Source organism: Chaetura pelagica, unplaced genomic scaffold (assembly GCF_000747805.2).
Source record: "Chaetura pelagica isolate M959 unplaced genomic scaffold, ChaPel_1.0 scaffold109, whole genome shotgun sequence".
Taxonomy (NCBI): domain Eukaryota; kingdom Metazoa; phylum Chordata; class Aves; order Apodiformes; family Apodidae; genus Chaetura; species Chaetura pelagica.
Window position 1 is genome coordinate 8,225,864 of NW_009970725.1, and position 17,994 is coordinate 8,243,857.

General features: G+C 39.1%; 1 protein-coding gene across 1 annotated transcript in view; it reads left to right on the forward strand.

Moving 5' to 3' along the window:
* The window catches only part of OSBPL1A (oxysterol binding protein-like 1A), a 69,985-nt gene that overhangs the window by 35,738 nt on the left and 16,253 nt on the right, over positions 1 to 17,994 (forward strand). The window contains exons 15-20 of the mRNA XM_010006836.1: positions 1,521 to 1,683; positions 9,797 to 9,953; positions 14,198 to 14,273; positions 16,482 to 16,616; positions 16,941 to 17,038; positions 17,748 to 17,930. Coding sequence (XP_010005138.1) covers positions 1,521 to 1,683; positions 9,797 to 9,953; positions 14,198 to 14,273; positions 16,482 to 16,616; positions 16,941 to 17,038; positions 17,748 to 17,930 — 812 coding nt within the window. The remainder of the gene's footprint in view (positions 1 to 1,520; positions 1,684 to 9,796; positions 9,954 to 14,197; positions 14,274 to 16,481; positions 16,617 to 16,940; positions 17,039 to 17,747; positions 17,931 to 17,994) is intronic.

A 17,994-nucleotide genomic window follows, 5' to 3' on the forward strand; every position in this document is an offset into this window, starting at 1 on the left:
AGTGACAGTAACTAGTCCAGGCTTTTAAATTTTGTTCAGGATAAAACTATTAGACAGTAAGTGACTTACTAGTTTTATTGCTTTCAATTAGCAACCCAATTTTATACTCTTTTAATTATCATTAATTGGATTGCCACTTTACACTCAGAGCCTGGCAGCCAAACCAGCTGATTTAGTATTTGGCACAACTGAGGGGGTGAAAATTTCTTCCATAAGTCTCTGGAGGGTATGTTGTTGCCAGCATAGAAACTCTTCTCTGGAAGTGGCAAATCTGCTTTAATACCTCCTTTGTAGCATCTAAATTTGCACTCCCTCATTTGTGCCTGACCCTGAATCCACTATTTGAGTGGTTATTACAACTGAGGGGGCTGAAGCCTCCGAATTAAAGCTTTAATGTAAAATTTAATCAGATAGGATGTACAAACTGTTCTTAAATTAGATTCAAAGAGGTAATGTTGCTATATGTAACTTGCTTAGGAAAGCGTATAAGTTGTCCCTGTAACTGTTCCAGGAGGTTAATTGTCATGTCCTTGCTTGTTCTTGGTGGAGGGGAAATTAGCGTTGCAAAGTGACCTGTAAGAGGAGACCGAAGGCCAAGACAGGAGTTGGGGATACCTTTTAACAAGGGACTGGAAGGGAGAAAGGAAAAGTCAGTGGTTTAGGGACTAAAGGAGAAGTAGCACACTGAAGCCTTGCTGAGCTGGAAGAAAAGGCCCTCCCTGAGCCTTCAGCTGCAGCTGTCCCCCCTCCCTCGGCAGTAAGAGGAGGCGGGAGAGCACCAGCAAAAAAAAACGAGGAGGAAATAGGAAGGACTTGTTGGTGTCTCATTACTAGTCCTGGTCTCAAAATGTGGATAACATCATCCTCTCTGGAGCTGATTGTATGTGTGGGCTTAAAAAAAAGTCCACCATCTGGTGGCTGGGCTTCTTTTTTGGTCAGCTTCTGGCTCCTCAGGAAACTGTTTTGGGAGTGGGAAGAGGGGGCTCTGTTTCTATCAATGTTAAATCAGTTAGTAGAGGAATTTCTTTTTTAACCTTCTACTGTAATCCTCAGGGTTAAACGCTTTCAGCTCATAGTTCAGTTGCAGTTATTTGTAGCTGGCATTCCCATTTGCTCTGTAATTCAATTTAGATGATGCTGCTTGGCCCAGATTAGAGCAGACTAGTACAAGGAGCTTGGTGCATGTAGAAACCGATCACTAGCTCCAGAGCTGAGATCATCCAAGTAGAGTTGTAAATATTTCCCCTCGTTTTTAAGGTATAGTTATCTGGTTTAAATTTACTTGTGGAATTGTGATCTATACTGTCAGATTTTATTTGTCAGATCTCTCAACTACTTGGAAAAGCTGAGTAACAGCCTTATTGTCATCATAAAAAATACTGTAACATTCTTATTAATCCATGTGGCTTCAGTTCCAGCTGTTAGCCTTTTATTTATTTATTAGTCTATTTTTTGAACAGCTTCTAGCCACACATTCTTTGAAGAGATGAGATTTTATTCATACATGTATCTACTTATAGGTGAGGAATTTGAAACTGGAGCATGAGCAGGAGAAAAACAAGATCTTGTCAGAAGCATTAGAGACACTAGCTACTGAACACCATGAACTAGAACAGTCTCTGGTTAAGGGATCTCCACCTCTCAGCATCATCAGTGAAGAGCAGTTCTATGATGCTGTTTCAGGTAAGTAATAATGCCCAGAATGTGAGTGTGGAGCCAGGACGTGTGTGATGAACATGGTGGTGATGTGGCAGGGCGTTGGGAACAGTCTTACTTTAAGTGAAGTCTCTGCCTTTCTAATGTGAAACTAATTTTAGGAAAATGCTTCATGTGCTTCATGAGCCTGAGTTCACCTGTAGAATTGTATTGTTTCACCTCAGCATGGCAAAGTTAAAAACTACAAGGCAGTCATGAAAGGTCCGATTGTTTGGGAGTATACACCCCTTTTTTTAATAACAGAAATTAAAGCTCCTATTTTAGATGTAACCCTATCTGGTAGCCTTCTGACTTGATTTCCCCATGGTGATGTGTGTTTTTTGGTTTGGTTTGTTGTTAATATTGGTCCATAAAAATGCCTAGTTTGGAGGCATAATGAGGTTAAGAAAGACTTATTCTGTTTCAGTTTTGTATGTATTGTATGTGGTAGAAAGAGAATCAAAATCCTGTGTGCATTTCTGAAATATCTTTTCCTTGTCTGCTCTTCAGTTTATTATCTTTTGTTTTCATGTGGAGAACATGCAAGTAGTAATTTTTTTTGAAACTCTGAGCTGTGTAAGGTGTTTACCTCTCCTGTGACCAATGACAGGACTTGGGGAAATGTCAAGAATCATAGAATTACACAATGTTTGGATTTGGAAGGGACCTTCAAGATCATCGAGTTCCAACTCCCTTGCATGGGCAGGGACACCTCCCACTAGAACAGTTTGCTCAGAGCCCCATCCAACCTGCCCTTGAACACTTTCAGGGATGGAGTCCCCACAACATCTGTTACGCCTGTTCTCTAACTAAAATCTCTCTTTTTTTCAGTTAAAACCATTACCCCTTGTCCTCTCACTGCAAGCCCCTGTATAAAATCCCTCCACAGCTTTCCTGTAGGCCCCCTTCAGGTACTTGAAGGCCACTATGAGGTCTTCCCAGAGCCTTCTTTTCTTCAGGCTGAACAACCCCAACTGGCGCTCCAGCCCTTGGATCATTTTCGTGGCCCTTCTCTGGACACATTCTAACAGGTCCACATCTTTCTTGTGCTGGGGGCACCAGAGCTGGATGCAGTATTCTAGGTGAGATCTCACCAGGACAGAGTAGAGGGACAGAATCACCTCTCTCAATCTGCTGTCCACACTTTTGATATAGCCCAGAATGGAGTTGGCCTTCTGGGCTGCAACTGCACATTGGTGGCTCATGTCCAGAAAAGGACATGAATCAGTGAAGGAAGCTGAATGAGGGGAGGTTTAGGTTGGATATCAGGAAAAGGTTTTTCACCCAGAGGGTGGCTGAACACTGGAACGTGCTCCCCAGGGAAATGGTCACAGCACCAAGCCTGTCTGAATATAAGAAGCATTTTGATGATGCTCTCAGGCTCATGGTATGATTCTTGGGGTGCCCTACACAAGAGTAGGAGTTGGACTTGATGATCCCAATGAGTCCCTTCCAACTCAGCATATTCTATGATTATGACATGCATTCATATAGAGAGGTTGTACACAGAACAGCTGCATAATACCTCTGAATGAGTGATCCTGCAGCACACAGCTGTCTACAGTTGGAAAAGTTTGAGGGTGAACATAATCTAACCATAACAGATAATCAGGTTGTGATGGCATATCTCATGACCAAGTATGTGGTTACTTTTCCTGTGAGCTGCTTCTGACAGTCAAGTCATAATTCTGTTCCCAGACTCCTTTATAGGTGTTCTGCAGGGCACAACTGAAGTAGAGAACAAAAATGGGCAAAGTGAAGTCTATGCTCAAGGATAGCTCTAGCACAGGAACACAACAAATCAACAGCAGACTTTGCTGCTTGGCACAGTTAACAAATTTATCAGGCCTTCACTAGGAGAAGAGATTGAGGAATGCTTAGAAACGGGTTCAGCAACCAGAACCTAAAGAACAAATCTGCTGAAAGGCCTCCGGCTCTTTTGCTTGTTGCAACAAAGCAGAGAACAATTGTTTATCTGGTGCTGCTAGAATGTAGTCTTTGCAGCCAGGCTTGCTTTGTGTATATGAGAGAATACTCAGCTTTAAAGAACTCCTAGTCTATGCATCTCATAACTGACCCAGTCTCTCAGTGTTCTTGAAAGAAAAGGTCTAAAGCCTTCTCTCTAGATGGGAGGGGTTGTGTTTTTGTCACTTCAAGCTGCAAACAAATCACATTGAATAAATTTGTAAAACTGAAACTTGTTGAGCATATATATATATATGTGTATATGTACATATATATACATTATAGATTGTCAATTCTCTCTGCTTTGGGAGAAGTTACTTGATGTAATTCATCTTGATTGCAATTAAAGTAATTTTTCAGGGCAGACTCACTTTCTTGACTGTCTGTCAACTTCATCAGGCTTGTGTAAGATTTCCTTCTCTGGGTTGTTCCCATTCAGTTCTTTGCAGTGAATAGGGCCTTCTCTGTCTCTGAACGCATGTGTTTGGGGGAAGAGCACTCTGATTTTATTTTTTTTTTAAATTACTTTCTGGGGAGCTTGAGAAAGGGAAAGGTAATGCCTTCCTGGCTTCTGGATGCACTGAGTGGGTTTTTTTGCTAATCTCTGGGATCCTGGTAATACTTTCTAACCATTTTGCTTTTCTTCCATGTTTGTGGAGTCTTGACTATGAGGCTTCTTGTCTCAGTATGACGAGAATACTGTGATAGCTGAGGAGTTGGGGGTATATGACAATGGCCCAGAGATGGAAATGTGGGTTGTATGTTTTTTGGTTACTGAGACAGGGACTGTGGTCAGAAATATTTTCGTAACAGAGAGCAGTGACTAGGCCTAACTGTTAAAAGCTAAAAATGTATATCTCCAGAAGTCTAAATTTCTAGGACTTTGTCTTAAAAGTTTTTGCTAAACCTAATTTGCAGTCTGATAGTATTTTAATAAATTATATTTATATAATTGACATATTCATGGCTTAGCCTTATTAAGCTGTATAAGAGGTTGAGCAAACACCAATGTCTTTTAGCTGGGTGATATAATGAGTTATAATATATGGTGGGGAAATGCCACTACTTCAAGAGTATTTCTTGTAATAGGATACCATCTTTACACAGTTACAGATCTCTGAATTTTTAAATTTTCACCATAGGAGTGAGTTTAGAAGTGAGTATTGCATAGCTAGGCTTGCACTTTGAGCTGAAGAATCGTTAAGCTTGGACTTGACAGGGTGAAAGAACCCACTACTGCTTTTTGTTTTGCTCTTTATAAGATTGATGTCTGCATGTTTGTTTCCTCTAAACAAAAGTATCACTAGCTGTGACACTTCAGAGCCATGCAGGAATTTTCAAACAGATTTTTTTTTTAAAGTGTATTAGAAAAGATATGTGCACAGCAGCAGCTACTTGTCCCTGTTTATCATGCTCTGATTCACCTTGTAGAGCAATCTGGTTGCATGAAGCAGAAGATTGATGTCTGCATGTTTGTTTCCTCTAAACAAAAGTATCACTAGCTGTGACACTTCAGAGCCATGCAGGAATTTTCAAACAGATTTTTTTTTTTAAAGTGTATTAGAAAAGATATGTGCACAGCAGCAGCTACTTGTCCCTGTTTATCATGCTCTGATTCACCTTGTAGAGCAATCTGGTTGCATGAAGCAGACTCCTCAATGAAGCTGAATCAGAAGATACCGTCTGGTTGCTATTGGGCACAATCCATTGTAGGAGAGTAGAGCCAGTCTGAGGAAAACACCACCAGAAATGTGTCTAGTTCAAGTGTCAAGTCTTCAAGCACCATCTGTTTAACTTGGGTATCAGCTCAAACTGAGCCACACTACCTGCTAATGTTGGCAGAGACTAAACTGGTCACTGTTATGTCTGTGTTGTGTTGTTCTGTTTGTAGAAGTTGTAGGCACAATTACAGAAATATCTTATTTCTTTTCCAAACCTGGGGTGAGGAAAATGTTTATGATTTGGTAAAATTGCTTACTGAAGTAGTAGTTTATTTGCTGAAGTCTTTCCTCTCTTTAAGTGATAACAGTCAGAAAGCACTGATAATAGCTTGTGGTAACTCCTAAATCCCTGCAATGGTAGAACTGTAGACACTGAACATGAAAGCAAGAAATTTCAGGAAGTGGAAGTTATTTGTGTTACTGAAGCATGGTATCCAGTGTTAGGAACAGCAAAGCTAAGGGTGTTATTAATTTTAACTCTGATAGCAATAGGTCAGGTAACAGCACTTCCTGGTGTTCTGATCCCCTCATCATGGGAGTGGTGGAAATGTGTGATTAAACTTGATAGCACATGGAGTGCTGGAGCTCATGGTTTCAAGATTGAATGTTTAACATGATTCCAACTCTTTTTCTATGTTTAAAGCAGGGTAGGGAGCAGGGGGGATGGACAAGGTGACCTTCAGGGGTCCCTTCCAACCTTAACAGTTCTGTGATTCTGCAGTGGGGAAGGGAAGAACTAAACAAGTAGCAATATTTAATAGGACCAATGGCATCTCCTAGAGAGCTGGAGAAGTTGTTATCTTTTATTAAGTGTACAGACCTAAGGAAGCATATGAAAATAGAATACAGACACAGAGTTCATCCACAATGCTGAAAAATGCCTAAGCAGGACAAGAATTAAAGGACAAAGGTACTTGATTTTTGCCTTGCCAATAGGATTCCCTGATTATGCACAAATTGGATACTCAATTTGGGAATGAAGTAGAACAGTCCTGATTTTCTCTCTTTAGTGGGCTTTTATCTGAGAGGTTTTTCTGCCAGCACAGCTTTTGTGTTTGTTGAGAAGGGTATTGGTGGTTTTACACAGGTGCAAGCTTATTATAAAAGCAGTTATTTACCTACAGGAATATTTAGATTATACTAAAGCTAGCCTGTCATAGTACAGCTTCAACTGTTGGGTACCACTAATGGGTGTTGTATTTATAAGTAATGGTCCTAAGTGGTATAAGAAGTAGTTGACTAGTTCTATTGCTTTTGCTCACTTCCTAGTTCGCCTCCAGTTATCAGCCCACTTAAAAGTAAAAATTTTTTAAAAGCATAGAAACTTACTACCCTTTCTTCCATTTTTAGCATAGTTTGTCAAGTGGCATTTTCTGAATGCATACCAAAAATATTCCCTGACCTCTGCAGGAGCACTGCTGCCAGTGGAGTTCTTGCCTTGCACATAGTTAAAAGAATTAATATAATTATCTCAGACAGAGAGAGGCAGAACACTGTGTCAGAATTCAAACCCAGCCTTGCCATTGGTTAAACACTACCATTCTCAGGTATATTTATTAATCAAATATATTGGCCAAACTTTTCTATCTGGAGCTGAGGACTTAGCAGTTGTTGCAGTAGGAGATGAACTCTTAAGTTAAGCCTCTGTCATTGCTTCTGCTGTTTCCCATTGCTCTCCCACCCTTGCAAAATGTAGTTGGTGTTTTTACTGTTACTCTGACACTTCAGGTTTCATGAGCTGGAGAGCTTCCTAGTCAGCCTGGTCTTGTCACAAAGATAGCTTAAAAATTTTGGCTTCTGAACAGAGACTCTTATTCCTTCTCCCCCCTCCTCTGCCCACACCCACTCAAGTTCAATAGAAAAAAATGCTCATTTTCTCCTCATCATCTGTTTGACAGCTGCTCTCTGGCAACTTGTGAATATAAATCTTTTTTTGCAGTGATGGGGGAGTATGCAAATCTTAATTCAGAAAAGAGTTAGCTGCAAGTACACAGGGAAAAGCTTGGTTTGAGTTACCTATTGATCTGTGCTTACAGTACAATTCTAGGCTTGTTCACTCTAATGCTGAAACAAACTGTCAAGGCTTATTGAGCTTGTTGGGTCGAAGGAGGTAGCTAATGTGTAGGAACTGGACATTGAGATCTTTGGTGGCTGGAGTTGCTGTAGACATACTTTCTTAATGAGAGCTATTTCTCAGGAAAATGGGAGAGACTTCTCTAGAGAGCAACTTGTTATAACAGTGGCTTGTTTCATTCTTCTACTATTCTTTATTGTGTAGCATGCTCTTGTAATAAGTAAGGCACATGCCCTGGAGAAAGTTGTCTGGCCAGTGTCTACAGCTATGGAGAGTTTTGCAGGTGCTCAGTCCAGCATGATTGTGTCTCTGCACTGTAAGACCAACACTAGGACAACTAATCATATGTAGTGTTAAAAAATCCTTGTCATCCAAGCATGCCAGTTCTTTTCTTTCTGCCTCTAGAGTGCTAGGTCTGTTGCAGAAACTCAAAGGGAGGGAATTGTCTTGTGACTCTTGTCTGAAAACAGGACAGTCTCGAATGATACAGGAGAAGAAAGAAGCCTTACAGGAGGTATAGTCTTTGATTTATGTCTTTGCTTCGTGCTTTTTTGACATGATAACTGGCATTGGCACAGTTGAGCAGCTCTTTCAACAGAGGTGGAATGCCTACCTTGGTGGATCGTTTTATAGCTTGTCATGTGGCCAGGATGCCAAGCTGCCTTACATTGCTAGAATGTTTCTTCCTCTGTGCTATTTGGATATGCACCAGTGTTTTCCTGATTACCTGAACTTATGTCCTCTGGAAAAAATAAGGATTTTATGTAACAGAGTTGTCCACAAGTGAAAATGCTTCTCCTTATCCTACTTGTTACATACACTACCCACCAAATTTAGTGCTTTGATAAGTTATATCATAATTTGGCACAGAACTAGACTGACAAATTTGAGGAAACTTGTGAGATGATTCTCTGGAGTGCCAGTCCACTTTTCTAACATATCCTCAGCACCAGCTGGCAGTTCCTTTCATTCCCTAGCAACTGGCTTAATTTCAGTACTGTCTTGACAAGGATAGGGATGGGTGTTTTTAGTGAAAGGAAAGATCTCCTTTATGCTTCTAGATCTCACTCTCTCTAGAGACGATGGAGACATTGTGGCACAGCCTGTTTTTCGTCAGGACTTTGACCCTTCTGTACTCTGGATGTAGTATAAAGTCCTCTTGTCACTGTCCCCTTCACCAAAGCAACATATAATTTATATGTTCTGGAGAAGCTATTAGCCTTGCTTTATAAGAGAAAACAAAGCCCCTGACAATGGGCAGCTGTGACTAAGATATTCTTTTGGATGGACTGCTACTTCAGCAGGTTTTGATTACTAGTTTTGAATTAGAATCAGGGTGTGAGAGAGTGACTGATTTTTTATTATTTCTCTGGGTATTTGCAGCCAAGAGCAGCAGCAAATGCTGAAAGAACTGTATAGCAGAAATGGTGTCTACTATAGTTTAGGTTTGCTTTTTTCAGAAGCGGTGAGACTTACATAAAGCTGTTTTGCCATTCAGTGTTGTACCTGGTATCTGCTAAAGGATTTCCCAGATGGGACAGTAATTGGTACATCTTTACTTGTCTTGAGCTCTTCCCTTGCTTCCTGGAACTTGCAATTGGAAAATCCTTTGACAATCTTGTCAAGTTTGAAATAAAAACATGAAACAACAATGCAGCCTTTTGCCAGAAAACTTGTGCTTTCTGATTTGGGGCAAGTCTGTCCTTCTCAAGAGCTGATCAAGCACTACCTAGCCAGACTGCTGGTTGGAAATAAGGTGGTGTCATTGATGTTGTTTTTTAGTTTGTTATGGATTGTACTATTAATCTACCTTCCACAGTACAAAGTTTATCTTATTGATTGGTGATCTTATCATTTAGACTTTGCTGGGACTCATGTAATGGCTAATGTAATCCACTGCCTATGATACCTCCTTCTGCTCTTTGATACTTGTTCAGTAAGTTGGGAAGTGAAGATTGCTGAACTGCACCGAGTGTCTAAGAAGACACTTTAGACCAAACTGAAATCTTACATAGGAGGAATCAATACTTGAATGTTGAGGTAATTGGTATTTAAGCAAAATGTAGTAACTTTAGTTTAGTAAAAATGTCAGAATTTTAGCTCTGTTTGATACAAGGTTTTTAATCTATTGTGTTCATGCTTATTTCACAATCTCTTTAGTCTACATCTAGACATAGAGCTGCAGCAGTTGTGGCAGTACTAGTTACTTACCAAATAGATGCTGTCATCAGGACACAGTAGCCTACTTAGGTTTCAGTTTTGTAGAAAGAGGGAAGATCTGTTAGTGGCTGAAGTCTAGCACAGGCAGTAGATTTGTTAACATGCACCTGTTCTTTTGCAGATTCAGAATCTGAAAAATCACTAAGTGGGTTTGAAACAACAGCTGCCTACTCATTAGAAGACAGCATGGATTCCAAAGAGACAATAACTTCAAGCATGTCTGAAGAAAAGGATTGTGGCAGTGGGGAGTTGCTGTCTAACGGAATAAAAAAACACAGGTAGGATGTTACCTATTTTTAAGGTATTCTAGTTTGCATTAATGGAGAGTTAAAGACCACAGGAATCTCTGAAAACTAACTGTGAAAGCTTTAAAAACTTTTTTTAGGGATGATTGACAAGTAGTTGGTTGTGCTATGATTTTATAAAGAATATTTTTCCAAGGCTCATATACTCCTTTGCCATCTTTCTTTTTGGTGATCAAATCTGAATAAGTAAAATATGGTATGCTATATAAAAATGGGTGCACTCTTGTTTTTTAATAGATTGTATTGAAATCTATGTGGATTTTAATTCCTTCATTTATCTTTAATGACCTATGCCTCCTATTGCCTCTTTAATTTCCAGTCATTTGATCCTTCTATTGGTATCGGGAATGAATGAAAAATATTGCTAGCATTGCATCAACAACTCAGATGTGAACAAAGGGAGTCTTATTCTAAAAGTCTCATCTATGTTTTATGTGCTTATTTTGTGTTGTCAAATGATCCATTTTTGTTTGTTTCCTTGCCCATAAAGGAGGACAATAGGTCTGGAGTTAATGAGATGTAATAGACACCACTGTTCTCAAGTTTCAGTGAAGGGGCAATGTAATGTTTGTGCTACAGATCAAGCCAGACTTCAGCATGTTTCAGTATGACTACTCTGGAAGTGTTTTGAATGTGTGGAGTGTTGACGGTGACACCAGATTTCTGTAAAAACAGGAAATTAGTATTTATTTTACAGAAGTAAGCAACTCGTGCTTTAATTACCTGGTAACTTAAATTGCAGTGACTGTTGAATTATGTGTTAACGTCAGAGATCTGATGTTTCAAGGTTCAACCTCTGCATGTATATCCCTCCCATACTAGGTAAAGACTAAGGCAAATGAGGGCTTGGGTGGAGTAACAGGGTGGTTTGGGAAGATAACATAAAGCAGCTGACTAAGCATGCTGCTCTGCACTCCAGTACTGTTAGCAATGTGATATTTATGGCCTTGGCTAAGTGCCTTTCCTAATTAGAGCAGGAAGTTCAGGGATGGGGGAAGCACTAGGTGAAGGTGGGTATCTGAATTGCATTAATTGCCTTGGAAACATTGAGGAGAAGGAGGCAATTCGTGATCAACATGAAAATTATGATGATGCCTGTTAACATACATTGTCTTGAAGAGTTTTAACAGGAATTGATCTTCTGTTTACCGTAAAAAAAAGTAATAACTTTTCAAGTTTCTGTAACGCTGCACTATGTTGTTAGAAGGAGAAGGAGCAGGTGACTGGAGTAGCATTTAATATCTGTTGGCTTTATAAAGGATAACAAAGGATAACAAACAAAAAAATAAACTATTACCTCTGCATAAATTATTTCTGAGTTGCATGTCTTTTAGTAGTAAGGTGTGTAGGATGTTGGAGTAAAATGAGTGCATTGTTGGCTAATAATTTGCTGCTAAAGAAAAGCAGAAACTTCTGGTTTGCATCTAGGTAACAATGTATGGTCATGTTTTATGTGATTAAATGGCTATAAAGCATGCTCTAGGTTGAGCTGCTGGCACCTTGGTGACACACTGGGATTTGTCTACAAATATATGAATGCAAACTCTGGTTCCCCAGGGCTTAGCCAATATAATTTTTACCTTCAAGAGAACCTTCTCAGGATGTGAGTTGTGTGGTGTTACTAGTTATCTGTCTACAGATAGATTAAACCAGTGCCACTTATAATCTACTGTCTTATTCTGATTTTTACTTGTAGTTTGTATCCTACTGATTGTTCATAGAATGTTTGAAAGGATGTGAGTGATGTGACTTCTTGTAGTTTAGGTTGATTTGAGAGTGGACCTAATTTTTGAGAATGAGGATTTGAGAGATAAGAGAATAGTACATTAAATCTGAAAGCATTTAAGTAACTTATTTTTTAAGAACAAAATTTTTAATCTGAGCCAAACTTAAAAAAAAAAACCAAACAAACAACCAAACCCTGCCATCCTCAAACTCTTGCACAAAAATGTCCTGTAGTATCTGCCAACATTTAACAGTTTATTACTGCTGTTTCCCTCTCATTGCTGAGATTTTGTAGTGTATCTTTCCTATTGGTTCCTCCATTGGAGGTCTTTCAGAGTGCTAATGGCTTTTTGCAAGCCAGGAGGTTATTTGATCAGGCTTACATAAGGTATAAGCTAAATACACCTTTTTCTCATAAGATATTTTCTTCCCCATGAGATTCCTGTAGTAGCTGATCTAATATGGATAATGCTTTGAACAAGTGTTTTTTAATGGAATTATCTTAAACCCATCCTATCTGACCTACCGCACAGAAATTCCAGTAGATGTTTTTGTCACTTAAAGCTAAAATTAACTTCCTGAGTTGTTTCTAAAATTGACATCTGGAAGGAAACTTTTGCATTCACAAACATTTCCCTTAATTAGGGAGTGTGTCAAGGTTAGTAGGCCTCAAGTCTTGGCTGCCTGTCTCTTTCACGTCTTTACTTGTCCATAGGATTTTTCTGGGTGGCTTAAAACTGCTCCGTTTCTTCAGTATGTGTGTGTTATGTGGAGAAAACTCCTATATCAGGTTTGGCCGATACATGGTTGAATGGCTGAAAATGAATGCCAACTTTCAAGTAATTAAACTAATTGAGCAGAGGGACATGTTAGCTTAAAGGAAAAAGGAAAATTAATATGTAAGGAAAGTAATCCCTGTCTATGCCTCAGCAAAGTGGAGGCATGTGTCTGTGTTTTACATTCAGAAGGGCTTGCTTAAACACAAATACCTGCTCTAACTGCCTTAATTAAAGAATGCACAGAAAACAAGTAAACGCTACAAATTAAGATAAGACTGAATACATGGTGTACACTGTCCTCTCCTGGACATTTGTATCAAAGCATCCACAGAAGTATTTTATACTTAATATTTTTATACTTAATATTATTCAAGATGTTCTGTTTCACTGGAAGATCAGAATAGGGAGTCAGTGATATCATGTGGGTCAATTAAAATAAATCCTCGTACCCACTTAGTTCCCTGCATGGGAGATGAATAAAACAAGTCAGTCTTAGACTGTTAGCTGCTTGCTAACAAAATATGATTTAATACTGTGAGGAGTTAAGGTACATGAGTAGGTTTTTGGTTGGATGGGGCTTGTTTTATTTTAAGGAGCATTTTTTGTTTTGTTCTTTCTGAAAACTAAAGCATCAGCCTGTTAAAGGTTTTTCAGTAGCAGATAAGTATGGGAGGTAACACAGCAAGTAGGGCTACTGACATTAACAACTTGGTCCGAATAGATTTTCTTTTTTTTTAATTGTTCCTTTTTATCAGAAAAGTGGGGTGGAGGAAGCAGCTACAGCTTCTTCACACTCTTTAAAATAAAAAGATACTGCTTTAGCTACTTTGAGGGTAGACAAGACCTTCTTGGTTAGGAGGGCAACATGGCAGTTTAAACAGAACTAAACTTTGATACTCAAATAGTTCATGCATTTTGAGTGAGTTGTAGGTTATTATTTGTTGAAAATATTTCTCATTGGTAATGGCTCAGTTGCTAATTGACAAATTTAATTGTTGTTGTGGACAAAGGGCTTTGACCTGTATTTATGCCTTTCTAGCTAAATTGGATTAATAGTTGAACCAGTCAGTACTGGTAAGAAAACTGAACAAAATCTTTGCCTGATTTCTCATAAAGCTGAGAAATACAAGCTGTGTTACAGAACCTAAATGTTGGCCTAGAAGGTACTTGCTTCAGGATGTCAGTCCCCTGTAGAATAAATTGCTGTATTTTCTTGTTCTTTAACAATGCTGCTTTTTCTGTTATTCCTGGGGGCTGATTTTAATATAGGTAAGAAATGTCATGGCTCTTCATTGTCAGTATACAGGTGGCTAGCAAAAAAACCCTCACTGTTTAACCCTCAAATCTGTTCAGATACAGTGAACTTACTTATGTGCCTATTTAGAAAGAACTTTCTCTCACAAAGCTAGAACTAAGTATCTTAATGGTGCTGTTGTGAAAACGCTGTTCCAGGAACGGATGTAAAAGTTCTTTTCCATTGCTTTTATACAAAATTAAGAGAATGGTTCTCCAGGTTTTTGAGAAATTCAATCTTCTGTGCAGGTAAAATTGTTTAAATGTTTTGAAGTATCACTGTCAATCGCCCTTGGTTTTTAATTTAAAAACTGGAAAACACTTTTTTCTTAAAAAAGTAAGAGTATTTTGGTTCTTCAGTCATAATTAGTCATGGAAAACTATTATTACTTCTGCTTTCTTTCCTGTTCCTTTCCACAGAACAAGCTTGCCATCTCCAATGTTTTCCAGAAATGACTTCAGTATCTGGAGTATCTTAAGAAAATGCATTGGAATGGTAGGTAACCAGAAAGTGATGATAAAAGATGTGAAATGATTGTTTCATTTGAAGCCCAAATAAAACTTGTTGAGGAGAGGGATTATAATTTTTTTAAATGTGCTGCTTATGCTTTATTTTCTTTCACAACTGGAGAAGGTAAGACTTGGTCAGAGCAATATTCCTTCAGTAAAAGCATGTTGTCTTGATTTTAACCCTTAAAGTATTCTGGTAGTGCTGGAAAATAACTCAGAAATTTACATTGTTTATATATACAAGTTAAAATGGCAGTCAGAAAGGCACACTGTTAGGACCACAGCTAGTATGTAGCAAGGACATCCTGCGATAGATAGGCCTTGAAGAAGGCAATTAATCAAAAGGTTTAAAGAATGTCTCATGTAAATTACCAACTTGGCAGAGAAGACTTTCAGTGTGTGTGTATATATATATATTTAATTGGACCTAAGGAATTCAGGAGGTGATAAAGAACGAAAATCAAGATCATTGACTCCTAAACCAGTCCAAGGCAGTTGAAGATGTAGAATTGCAGTATTGTGTCCTTTAGGTGAACTTAGCTCATTATAATGTCATTATAATACTAAAGATCCCACCCCCAGATCAAAAAGACCCTTGCCCAGGTGAAAACCTTTCCCCTGAGTACGTGTGATAGCAGAAAAAGTGATGTAACTGTATGTAAATCACAAACTAATCTCATCTCCCAAGTATAAGGAGGATAGACTTGGAAGCTTACTAACTCTATAGTTTTGTGTATAAATATGTCACCAAAAATCTTTTTGGTATGCTTGATTTGTGGGAAGGCACCAAGAAACCAGCTTTGTGAAAACCTGGATTAAATAGCAGTGTCTCCTTCCTAAATGTAGCCTCCTTGCCTTTTTGGGAGATATCTTAAAATGGTAACAGTAGCAAAAATTTATTTTCCTTGTGAACAAACATAAACCAGAAAGACAACTAAGTTTCCAATTCTCCCTTCTCCTTAGTATCTCAGCCTTCCCTCTCCTCCTTGCTCTCTGCCTCGCCCTCCCCACCCCCATGGTGTGACTGGCCAGATCAGAGGGTAGCTGGTTAGCACGTAATCTGCTTCCAACTAGGGTGAATTGGGAAGAGTTCTTCATTAGATCCTGGAATCTGAAAGTACTTACTGCTGGTAGACCTCTGTCAGCCTTTAACAGTAGCCTACAGAAGGGAATGCATGTGCTTAGTTGCTGTTGTTTTCTCCTCTCCCCTTTGCTATAGTTAGAAACAGCACCAAGCAATGAGATGTGGAAGTGCTGGGAATGCCTGTATCAGTAGCTCTAAGCCTCCTGAGTTGTTGTGAAGCATCTGGGGCTTCTCACAGTTGCTTTAGTGGAAAGGTGTATAAACTTAAAATACAAAGAGCAGAAAGCCTGTCTTGCGTAAGGTGTGTGCTGGGAAAAAAAAATAAATCCATAAAGGTGTTAGCTCTGCATTGCAGAAACTGCTGCACAGAAGCTGAAGTCTGGGGGGGAGGGGATGGAACTAACTTGGAGTGAATTGTACCAAAGTGTCTGCCAAAGCTGTTAGTGTCAGATGCTGCTATTATGGGTAAGAACAGTGCTGTTTACTGTGCATATTGCCAGTGGTCATACCAATGCTTTTAATTAGCTACTGGCAGCAGTTTAAAATATTGCTGTGCTGTGCATTCAAATTGCATGTTTTTTAAAAATGGAAAAAAGAATAAAGATAATCAAAAGGATAGGACTTCTCTAGAACTTCTATTCCTGTTACAAATATTTTTCTCATCAGAATACAGAATCCCTGCTTTTACTCCTGTGCCACCGTGTTCCCTTGTCATTTCTCATCCTCTTCCTCACACCTGCCCACCTGCCTCCAAAAAAGATGTTTGAATAATTAGATGGCCTATATCTGTTTTTAAGAATTAAGTAACTTTATTAAGAATGCTATAAAAGAATTAATTCCATTGTTTCATCTCACCTTTGTGTGTTGATAGAAGTTTGATGTTTGGTTTTCTCTTTGTTTTAAAAGTAGCCTTACTGTCAACACGGGTTTATCAAGCTCATAAGGACCTAGAGGGTTTTTTCTTTTCAGCATTAGCAGAGCCAGGTCAGGCACATTGCATTAGCATTAAGAGCATCACGTATTTCTGTAATAAGCCAATTACACTTGGGTTACTGCAGGTCGGTGTATGTAATCATGTGGGGTTTCATACAAATTTCATTTGTGCATCAGGAGTTGTCGAAGATCACCATGCCAGTGATATTCAACGAGCCCCTGAGCTTCCTACAGCGACTTACAGAATACATGGAGCATACATACCTCATCCACAAGGCCAGCTCACTGTCCAGCACAACTGAGCGAATGCAGGTACCTTGGGTGTGGTAGTTTGTGCTGAGGAACGCGTTGGGATTTTTTTGCCTGGCCTCATTCCTCCTAGGAAGACCTTCTGTAGTTTACTGCATGTTGGGTTCTCTTATTCATTAAGCATTTTTGCTTTTTTAGGAAAATGTTTTGCTTTTCCTAAGGCTTTCTTTTTTTAGCCTTTTGAAAACTGTTTATTCCCCTGCCAAGCAAATGGAACTCTGCTAAGCTGTTTAAGAAGAATTGTTCTGTAATACCATGACTGCTGTTGGTACTTGATAAAGACTAAAATCCAGGAGACTAACTGCATGCTCTTACTCTTTTGAATAGTGTGTTGCTGCATTTGCTGTGTCTGCTGTAGCCTCGCAGTGGGAGCGCACAGGGAAGCCATTCAATCCCTTGCTTGGAGAGACATATGAATTGATCAGGTAACAAACAGAGAAGATGCACTGGAGCAGAGAGGAGTTTTCTGTGTACACAGTGTTGCTTTAGACTTGTCATGTGGCTTGCAGGCTGCTCTTTGCCTTGTGAGATTCTTCCTGTTCTTCTAGCAGCTGCTGGAGGTGTTTGCAAAGTATGTTCTTGTTCAGCAGTTCCCAGCGAAGGGAAGCTGCTTAACTTTTCAACTTGGAGAAGGCAAATTAAATTTGCCAGGTTTAAAAGCAAGTTTTATTTACAAAGATGACTTCTTTTTTTTTCCGAAGCCTTCTGAATGAAAAGATGCACAGTACATGAGGGATGTGTAGGAACTATAATATTCATTATAGGAGTGGCCAGAATACAAACAGGCAGTGTTAGTCTATTAGCGTGCAGCTGCTCTCAGGGCAAATCTTTCTCTCAAGTAAGGCTTTGACCTATGTTTATGTGAAAGTTTAAGCTTGCTGTCAAAAGTAAACATATTGTCTGATCAGATTTGTTAGTTCTTGTTACCCTTTTGCATTATGTCCTCAGTTCTTTAGAATGAGGATGTTCTCTGTATTAGTTTCTTCTTGTTTTATCCTAATGCATAACTAACTCTTGCACTGAGTACAGCAACTATGCATGGGTCCAACTATCTGTTTCACTCTGAGGAAAAGAACAGCAACTTGACTACACTTGAAACATAGACACATGCTTTTGGTTATCTTTCTTTTGCAGGGATGATCTTGGATTTAGACTTCTCTCAGAGCAAGTAAGCCATCATCCACCCATCAGTGCTTTCTACGCTGAAGGTTTAAATAATGATTTTGTGTTTCATGGATCAATTTATCCTAAACTTAAATTCTGGGGCAAGAGTGTGGAAGCAGAACCAAAAGGCACAATGACTTTGGAGCTTCTTGAGTAAGTTGATTCTTCATAATTGGGCAGGCACAGTGACCACATCCTTGGTGATTAGTGTGCAGTA